Source organism: Photinus pyralis, unplaced genomic scaffold (genome assembly GCF_008802855.1).
Source record: "Photinus pyralis isolate 1611_PpyrPB1 unplaced genomic scaffold, Ppyr1.3 Ppyr1.4_LG2, whole genome shotgun sequence".
Lineage (NCBI taxonomy): Eukaryota > Metazoa > Arthropoda > Insecta > Coleoptera > Lampyridae > Photinus > Photinus pyralis.
This window is the reverse complement of record NW_022170403.1, coordinates 8720306-8730560: the sequence shown is the minus strand read 5'-3', so window position 1 is coordinate 8730560 and position 10255 is coordinate 8720306. Positions and strand designations below refer to the sequence as shown.

Here is a 10255-nt window from a genome sequence, read left to right as displayed (position 1 = left end):
CAAAATTCACATTGCCCTTTTCACATCTCGACCATTTATAAACCGAATTTTATTTATAAAAGTATTTAAATGAAATTTGATACATAGGCGCTTGGAATAAAGAAAAATCAAACGCCATTTTTTTTTATTTATGTGGAAATGCGCTAAAAACGAATAAATTTCTCTATAAATGAAACAGTGATTTGTTTGTAGTTCAAACAACAGATATGATATTACACTAACACTTTATAAATCTCATAATTAATATAAAAAATGTTTTTACTAAGTATTAATTAAATCAATCTGAGCAAATTAGGAGAAAGAAAATCGTAAAGAGTAAAAGTAAAATATAATTTTGGTTGGGGTATAAAATGACTTTAATTGGTTGGGCGATTTCGAGGAGCCCATAGGCGCAAAATATGTAGATCCGGTCCTGTTTGCCGCCCTTTTTTTCCGCCTTACACCATGTCGACTTCTAGGTAATAAAGCGAGTTGAGATGCTTCAAACGTAGGGTAGGAATGCTTTTGAATTGAATATTTTCAAATTTATATTTCTTAATTTCGTTTTTGGTTAAAATCTCACCACATTTCCACTAGAGGGTATTGACAGTGCAAGTAAAACTAGTCACTAAAGAAAGGTGCTAAGTATATGATATTTACCAAACTATGGAGTCCGAATTTATAAAAGTACGTCATCGCCATGGATTTAATTTAACCGCTCAAAAAAGTTAGCTGTACTTTGTTTTACCCCTATATTCTCATTCCAAATTTAATCGGTATTGATTTTAATATACGGCACCGTTAAGAACAGCCAAATTGGAATTCGCATTGTGAAAATGTACAAAAGAAAAAAATGGAGGATTGAGGGAATCGTTCATTCGAATATATATGATAAAACTGCAACGCATTGCTATTACGCAAAATCTAGATTTGATAGTTTTTAGGTAGGAGGTGGATGTACCTGAGTTTTACACATCGCGGGCCAGGTCAATTAATTACTACATAAGTAGCTTGGAATTGCTTTGGTAGCAGCAATTGCATCTGCAGAAAGACCTTTCGAACGAATAAAAATTTCATTGGATTAGCCAGATAAGCTACGAAGCACGGTATCGTTATCCGAATAGAAGTTGAAGCTTTTCGAATATTAGACTTAATATTCCCTAGGCACGTTTAAGTGGAGACTCTACGTTGGAACTTTTATCACATCATACGCAAGTTCAAGGGAATCTAACAATTTTCATTTTTAATGTTTTAAATTCTGAAGGACTTCATATATACCCGTAAGTAGTAAGCGTAACTAAGGATGTCTATGTACCTATGCAAATGATAGAATACCTACCCCATCTTACAATCTGTTGAACAGCAATGAGTCGATTATCATATAGCCATTGACTAGTTGAGTACTTACATTAAGATTAATAATTTCTCAAATTCTATGACATTTGGACAATTTTAAAAAGGAGAATTTCCGGCAGTGGCAGGCTGGGCATTCAATGTATTATATCTGAATTCCATTCAATTGCAAGATGAGCAAATGTATACACAAAACGCACTCACTCGCATTAAAAACTATGTTTTGATCTTATCATATAGCTCATGGTGACAGTTTTGTTGATTTCTTGTATATGTGCAGAAGTTAATGTAATAAAAATAGCGATATCGATAACGATTGTGGACGAAACATAAAACATTAATTTTCTTGCGACAGCAGAGAAATGTGTTGTTAATATCGGCGCAAAACTCCACTAAATAAACCGATTCAACGAAATATCGAAGGATCCTCAGTATTACCACTATTACCACAACTTTTTTAACGACCATTTATTTGAGACTTCTAAGATACATATAGATATAGTCAACAAAAATGCATCAATTCATGTCTTGGGCATTGATGAGATAATGCTCTTAGTCTTTCTCCCAACGATTTTGGTGCATGAATAACAATTTTGACATACTCCAGTATTTAAACGGACTTCCCTCCAGATTTGTCATCCACTTAACGACTCTTAGTAACTCGATCAACCGATTAACAGCTTGCGACAAGACGCTTGAATTTTCTCATGTATACCAATTTTACTTCGAATTATCTTATCTAAAATAAAACATTTTCTACAACAACAAACAATTTTTTACAATATTAAAAAGCCACCTTAACTTTAGACAACATTAACCTCTTCTCAAATTTATGGCTCAGTGGTAAGAGCATTGGGTTATAAATCCGAAGGTCGGGTGTTCGAACCTGGGTTAAGGTGAATTTTTCATCTGTGGCGGAGATGGAAACTACCTTAGACCAGTTCCGAGCATTCTACCGGCTACTCCGAATTAGGTTTTCCTGCAGTTTTCCTAATTCGTAAGCTAAATACCGGAGTAGTATAGACCATCTTAAGACCTTCTGCAGAGGCACCTCTAAATAGCATTATGCGGGTCACTCTGTAATTGAGCGCATGCCTGTTGAGGACCCAAAACAAGAGAGGGATAATAAAATAAAATAAAATAATAAATAAACGAAACACCTAATTAATCAGCCAGAGCTGTCACAAATGCATTAAAGAACAAATTGAGAGCGAAAATTGAAATACTCTGTCTTTTACAATGAAATAAACAGACATGACCTTGACTACAGGCTATATTCGGAAAATCGTTCTGTATTTATTCGTAAATAATCCCACGAAATTAATTAGCATGAATTGTAATGAGCACTTAATTAATAATTACACCACCCGGATTCATTCCAAATGCCTAGATCCAAACCTCAACGTCCCAACCTGACATTGTTTACACAGCAAACTCTACAGTAAAACCAGCCTACGACTGGAAGGTAAGCAACGCACATACGAAGCCAGATTTGGAGAGCGCTGTAAGTCGGAGTGCCGTCCCCGGTATGAACTCACTCGCGAAAGATTTGATAGTCGACTCAGCAGGATTAAAAGTAGGTTGAGGGTATCTAGTGGTTCACAATGTGGGTTAATGTTTTCTTTTATTTTTCTTGGTAAAATTTATCATTGCATGGGTAGGGTGTAGGGTAATTGTTTGTCACTAGCTGTCGATTTGGTGGGTATTTAAAATTATAAATTTGAATTGGCAGGGCCTCTGTTTTGTTTTTACACGAGTTAATAATTCAATTAGGTTCATTTAGGGATAGCTATAACGTTTATTTGTTAAAGATAACACATTTATAAATATAATGCTTTCTCATATACGTAGAACTTTCGCAGATAATGTAGCTTCAACTACGTTTATAGCAATTGCGGGTGGAAAATTCCTTTAGCTTAATTCATTTTTATCCTATTTTGACTGCGGGTTAGATTTATCATTTGTTAAGGGGAAGTTGAAGATTAATATACATGGTGTTTATACAATTTAGGGTACCTACTAATCGGAGTAAAATGTAAGAGTCCGCTCACTTTGAAGGCTCAAATCTCAAAATCGCTGGAGCCGATATTAATGAAATTTTTGGAACGTATCAATTGGTAAGTTGTTGTTAACATACGTAAATTGTAAATTTTGGCTGCCAGGACTTTTTACGTTATCGAATTTTCCTCACAAAAAAGTACTCTAAAATGCGTGATTTGTCGCGATGCTCAACTGTACAGGTCCATAAATAGTTTATTTTTCCACGAAAATTCATACATTTCGGGTATTACATAACCCAATTCTTGCTGTAGCTATTGTAGAAAAAATTATGGAAATATCTTGTTCCCTTTTTGCGTAATTAGCGGAAAAGCAAAAACATTGCAACGCAGCTATTATTGAAGGAAACGACTTCATTCTTTTTTTATAAGATGAATAAAATAGCAAACGTCATAAATGCGTACATATTGTCTGAAAACAACTTGTGGATGTTTGTTTTTGTGTAAATTAGCCAATACTCTACGTACGAAACAAGATGAATAATAACCTGCGGTTTTCATGTGTGATGTGCGGCAAACATGTTTTGTTTAACTGGAGCGTTACAATACAATAACCACAGATGGCCATGGCCAATGTAATGTAAATTGTCATTATTATTCTTTCGTGGGTACCTACAGGAACACATGTTTGATAAACATATATATTATTCAAAACCAGAAAAATGGATTGTGGTTCATAATATTTTCTTACATTCAAATATATAAAGGCCCATTGCTCATCCAGAACTACATTAACAGTTTAGTTGTCACGACGTACCACTATATCTATAATAAATAATAAAATGCCTCGTTATGTGTCCGTGGAGTTTAAAGAGATTGTTGTGAAGGTAAAAAGGTTCTTCGAAGAAGAAGAAATGAATGGTGTAGATCGAGTTCGGCTCAATCAAGTAACAAAACGAACTGCGCAATGCTTGGGAATTAGCGAAAAAACAGTTCAAAGGGTGTCCAATGAAGCATCAGTGGTATAGTTTCAGGACCAAAACCAAAAAGTGGTAGACCTAAAATAGAGATCGATGATTTTATGAAGGGCGTTATAAGACGACAAATATTAAATTTTTATATGGAAAAACGGTTTCCAACCATAGCCGAACTCTATCAACGACTGAAAGACGAGTGTCCAGATTTTCCGCAAGTGTGCAGCACCACAGTAAAAAAATGGGTAAAAGATATAAATTTTATCTATCGCAAATTGGAGAACAGGCCTATTTTAATGGAAGTGAATGCAATAGCTGCTAAAAGAGCCGAATATCTATACGCCATCAAAAGATATAGAGAAACGGGTTGGAATCTATTTTTTACAGACGAAACATGGTGTGGCGCAAACCATTCAAAAAAATTTGGTTGGGTGGAATATATAACCCCGGAAAACCGCGACAGCTTTGACCAATATCGAGGAACCATTCAAGAAATCAATGGGTACAGGGGTGGAATCAAACGACCTTCTGGAGCTGGGCAACGGATCATTATACTTGACATCGGCAACGAAAACGGTTTTTTACCAGGATGTAGCAAATGCTTCATTGGGAAGAAAGGGTCAGCAGATTATCATGACGAAATGAATAAACAGCATTTTGAGGAATGGTTACGATATGTCTTGGGGGTGATGCCCGATAAGTCAGTTATTGTACTTGATCAAGCACCTTACCGTACAATGTTGAATCCTGAATTTCGAAACCCAACAACTGCATGGAGAAAAGCAGACATAATTGAATGGTTAAATAAGCGAAAAGTTCAGGTACCAGAACACTTCGATACATTCGATCAAATGACAAGGCCTTCACTTTTGCAATTATCTCGCATGTACAATTACAAAAAACAGTATTTTCTGGAGAAAGTGGTAAACGATGTTCGACAGGATAAAGTGAAGCTTTTATGGCTTCCAGTAGCCCATTGTGAGTTCAACCCCATTGAATTGATATGGGCGTATGTCAAAAATAAAGTTGCAAAGCTAAACACAACATTCAAAATTAAAGACGTATTAGACCTCTGCAAAGCAACATTGGAAGATGTGCCAAAAAGCGTTTGGGCTAATTGTGTTGACCATGCCAAGAAAGTAGAAGATATGTACCGAGAAAAAGAGAATTTAATAGATGTCGCCATAGAACCTTTGGTAATAAATCTCAACGACGAGGATAGTGATGACGCAGTTATCGACTTTGATGAAGATGATCTCGAAGAACATAGCGATAATGATGATAATTAATGTATATGAGTTGACTGATTAATACAAAATAACAATTTCATGCTATATTACTTAACCGTGTACTTAGCGTGTGTGCCGCTTTATACGAAACGTTGCTGCAAGGTACAACTTTGCGATTAAATGACCTTCCCCCAACACCGCTCGAGGTATTGCGTTTATCTCTTTCGCTCAAAATATATTAATTCCTGCAGCCCTTCACATTTTTTTGTCATTGATTCTATTCCGTGATCATATCATTTGTAATTGTCCTTTATCGATATGAACAAAACTTTTTAAAGTGTATCTTATAATAAGCGAATAAACGCGTCTGTCATTTTATCGCTGTAACGTTTGCGTAATTATACAGAAATGCATAAAAATGTATCGACGTATAGTTAAAGGTGTATTCTATCACATACATAAACATTATCCCATTTGAGTGAATACTTTTTTTGTAATTAAATCCTAAAGTTCTGAGTTCGTATACTTTCATTGAAAAAGCGCGCTTTCCCGTAGCTATTTCACTATCACATTTTCCCAAATTTAACAAGAAATATGACATTACGTACGGAAACGTAGAAATAGTTGACGATTATATTACGCTTTATTTGATAAAAATCGGTTGGGTAGTTTTTTTTTTATAACCGTTTAAAGCCAGCGGACTCTACATTTTACTCCGATTAGTAGTAGATTTTGTGTGCGTATTTACTTAGGATGGTATTCTTCACATTTTACTTGCAAAAAGGTGGCTGGTTCAAGTACGACTTTTGTGATCGGCTTGTGCCATGACTCGGCGTTTTTTGGTTGTTTTTTTCTGAAGTAATATAGGTATTTTTGAATTTGTTTACAATGGTATTTTGCTACTAACTTATTTTGAATAAATGGCAAATGAGATTATTTTTCATAACTCAAATTTTTATGTGATTTGAATAGTGTTAAATGGGATACATCTTGAAATCGTATGTATTATTACAATGAGACAGGTTATGTCCTGGCCAAAAGGACAAGCGCCTGAGTTGTGACGACATACAAATAATATGATAAATACGTATATTTTTCGCCCGTGCAACCCTGTTCTGAATGTTCATTTTCATGAAAGATGGTCGCACAATATTTTAATTATGAATGTAGAACCATGAGAGAGATGAAGTTCCCCGATGTTGTCCTACAGGTTGAAAGGTGGGTTCATAGCTCTCCGTTCATCGGTACGCGTCAACTCGCCAAGGGCAACTCGCCACCGGACCACTCGCCACCGACTAACTCGCCAACGGGACAACTCGCCAACGGGACAACTCGCCACCGCGACAACTCGCCAACGGACAACTCGCCACTGGGACAACTCGCCAACGAAATATTTTTCCCTGTTCAAATAATAATTTGCAAAAGATGTCGTTATATCAAAACGCAGTAATAGAAACAGGTATAGGCGGTTGGGTCTTCATTCAAATATTGACTACAATTTTTCGATAAACTTTGTTTACAAAATTAGGGAAATTGACTATTGCATTTGTGGGATGCATTTGTATGACACATTAAACAGGGAAAAATATTTCGTTGGCGAGTTGTCGCAGTGGCGAGTCGTCCGTTGGCGAGTTGTCGCATTGGCGAGTTGTCGCGGTGGCGAGTTGTCCCGTTGGCGAGTTGTCGCGTTGGCGAGTTGTCCCGTTGGCTAGTCGGTCGGTGGCGAGTGGTCCGGTGGCGAGTTGACCGTGTCCCCCTTTCATCCGTTGCGTTGATTCGTCAAACGGATAGTACATTTTGTTAAAGATTATAGCTATCCGTCCCCATCGTACGTTTGCAAGGTATAACCATAACCTAAATTTTATTTTGCACTGTGTGAAAGTAAGGATACTTTAAAATCTGATTATCACCGTAAAGAACGAAATAGGCGAACATCACGCTTGTTAAAATCGAACCAACGGAAACATAAATGTACAACTTCAACAACTCTTCCGTCGTAAACGGACGACGCAACAATTTACGGTCTTCTGATTTGCAGACGGACAAATGGAAAAGTATGAACGGAGAGCTATGAACCTACCTGAAGACTATCGTGATGAAATTGTGAAATGCAAATTGGAAAAGAAGAAAGAGAGTAAGTGAGTACATATCCTGGAAGGATTTCAGCAGCTCTTTTTCCTTCCGTGTGAAATGCATCATCAATGAAGACCCTAGGGCTACTCGCGTTATTACACGAGGACAACTTGTTTGTATTTTGAATTTGAAATTAAATTTCACTCTCCCCCATTTCTTGTATTTTGTTTATGTAGGTATAATCGATCCTCCGAGTGCAACAGACACACATCCTCGAGAATCTCGTTCCACAACACAACGTATGTTCCTATCACTAGACAGGTTGGTTACTTGAAGATCATGTGCCATGCGGTTTTGGTTAGTCTTGATGTCAAATTGCTACTAAATTCGATAAGGGCTGTTTGGAACGACTCGAGGTGCTTGACTTCTAACACATAATCGAGGCCCATGTGTTTCTTGAAGAGGCGTCTGCCTTCATGCATTAATCTTAGAATAAGCTTCACAATCGCATACTATGCAATCAAAAATGAGTGGCTGTCGAGTCACCTTTGAAATTTTTGTTTACACGGGAAATCGTCGTAGACCATCAAATCGTATTTTTAATTTAAATTTAATTTTTACCTTGAACTTCCAAAGGTGACTCGACAGCAACTCATAGTTGATCGCCCGTTATAAGGCAAAGGCAGTTTTTATAGACAATACCAGCAAATGTTACGCGTTTCTAAATTATCGTTATGGTAAAACACATGAAACCGTGTTAGGTTTCTCAGAATGTAGACAATAGTTTGGTGTTTGCCGACACTTCTCTAGGTGGGTACCTATTAAGCATTTTCTACACTATTTGCACTACCTCTACAGCTAAACTCGACGGCCCGAACCGCCCACAACGACACCACCTATCTTCTATCTTTTGGGCCAGATTTTATTGGCTTTGCAAACCATTTTATGTTTTCAGGTAAGTGTGAAGTTGGATGAGGTAGACTATACCAACTTCTTTTTCCTTGACTGGTCCTGTTCGATCTACTACAAGCGAACGGATAAGTAGCAATACTCGGGATAGTTTGGCTACGAAAACGCAAATTGGTATTAAGAGTTGGAATGCCTACGATTTACAGGCCTAAAATTTGAAAGCTCAATTTTGGTGTTACTGACAGCCGCAGTTAAATGTTCTGTAATTTAAAGCTCAATCTTGGCGTTACCGGTAGGTGCAGTTGACATTTTATAACTACCCTAAATCAGCACAAATTTCTCTGAAATGCTCCAATTGAATATGATAAAATTAAATTTTATATTAAGTCAAATACAAAAGAGCAAAAGGAAATAATTAATCCTTTCATAATATACGTTATCTGCTCGGTTATTTGAGCAAATACCTATATGTTCCATTCCAAATAATTGACGTTTCGCAGGGCTAAATTTTAATTAATAAGTATAACGCGCAACACCTAATAACACCTAATTTTAACTTTAATAAGTATAACGCGCAACACCTACTTTGTCCGTCCGTCCGTCCGCTAATTTGCGACGCTACTAGTTCTTTATCTTAAGAGCTATTGTTCTACTTTTTTCGCTATTTGGTTCGTTATGGTGTCGAGTCTTGTACCAAGGAAGGAATTTTTTCTGTACCGCTTACAAAAAAAGTTATTGTAAAAAAAACAAAAAACCGTTTTTTACATGTTCCATAATTTTACACTTTTGCCGTTTATTAACGATCCTAGAGATCGTTTATAATTTTGCATTGCTATCTGTCGTCTGCCTGTTGGTCTGTCCGTCTGTTCCTTTGTCTGTCTGTCCATCTATCTGTCCGTGTGAACGATAACTTTGTTTAGAAATGTTCGATCGCTTTTACATCTCCGTTAGTTATGAACTGAATTGCATGAAATTCAATATGGGCATAGCTTTAGCCATATAATACGCAATGCCAAAAGTTGAATCGAATCGATTTAAAATTCACAGTGCCCTTTTCGCATCTCGACCATTTATAAACCGAATTGCAAACTTTTTTACTTATAAAAGTATTTGAATGAAATTTGATACATAGGCACTTGGAATAAAGGAAAATCAAACGCCAATTTCAAAATTTGGTTTTGCGCATGCGCAGTGCCAACTTTTTTATTTATGGAAGAATTTAAACGAAATTTGATACATAGGCACTTGGGATAAAGGAAAATCAAACGCCAATTTCAAAATTTGGTTTTGCGCATGCGCAGTGCCAACTTTTTTATTTATGGAAGAATTTAAATGAAATTTAATACATAGGCACTTGGAATAAAGGAAAATCTAGCGCCAGTTTCAAAATTTTATTTTGCGCATGCGCAGTGCCAACTTTTTTTATCTATGGAAGCATTTAAGTGAAATTTGGTATTTAGGCGCTTGGAACAAAGGAAAATCTAACATTAGTTTTAAAATTTAGGTTTGCGCATGCGCAGTTCCAACTTTCTTATTTAGAAAAGCATTGAAATGAAATTCTTCTCATAAACTGAAATTGAAGTAGCACGTCAACAATGGATTGCCCATGTGCAACGCTATCTTTCATATTTGTGGCCGGATTTTTACGATTTTAACAGAAGTTGCATCTTACAAATGGGAAATGAATGCAAGTGGAAATGCGCTTTATGTAAATCGTTTACGATTACTTTTTAACTTGTTT

The 10255-nt window shown here is 36.4% G+C and overlaps 1 protein-coding gene across 1 annotated transcript; it reads left to right on the top strand.

Annotated features, from left to right (window-relative positions):
- The first annotated feature begins 4944 nt into the window (after positions 1 to 4944).
- LOC116163190 lies at positions 4945 to 5592 on the top strand. The gene has a single exon (XM_031477045.1). The coding sequence runs from the start codon at positions 4945 to 4947 to the stop codon at positions 5590 to 5592; it is 648 nt and encodes a 215-aa protein (XP_031332905.1).
- Positions 5593 to 10255: the final 4663 nt, after the last annotated feature.

What these genes read in the sequence shown, in the direction of transcription:
- LOC116163190 (XM_031477045.1), top strand. Translation starts at nt 4,945, where the DNA reads ATGAATAAACAGCATTTTGAGGAATGGTTACGATATGTCTTGGGGGTG.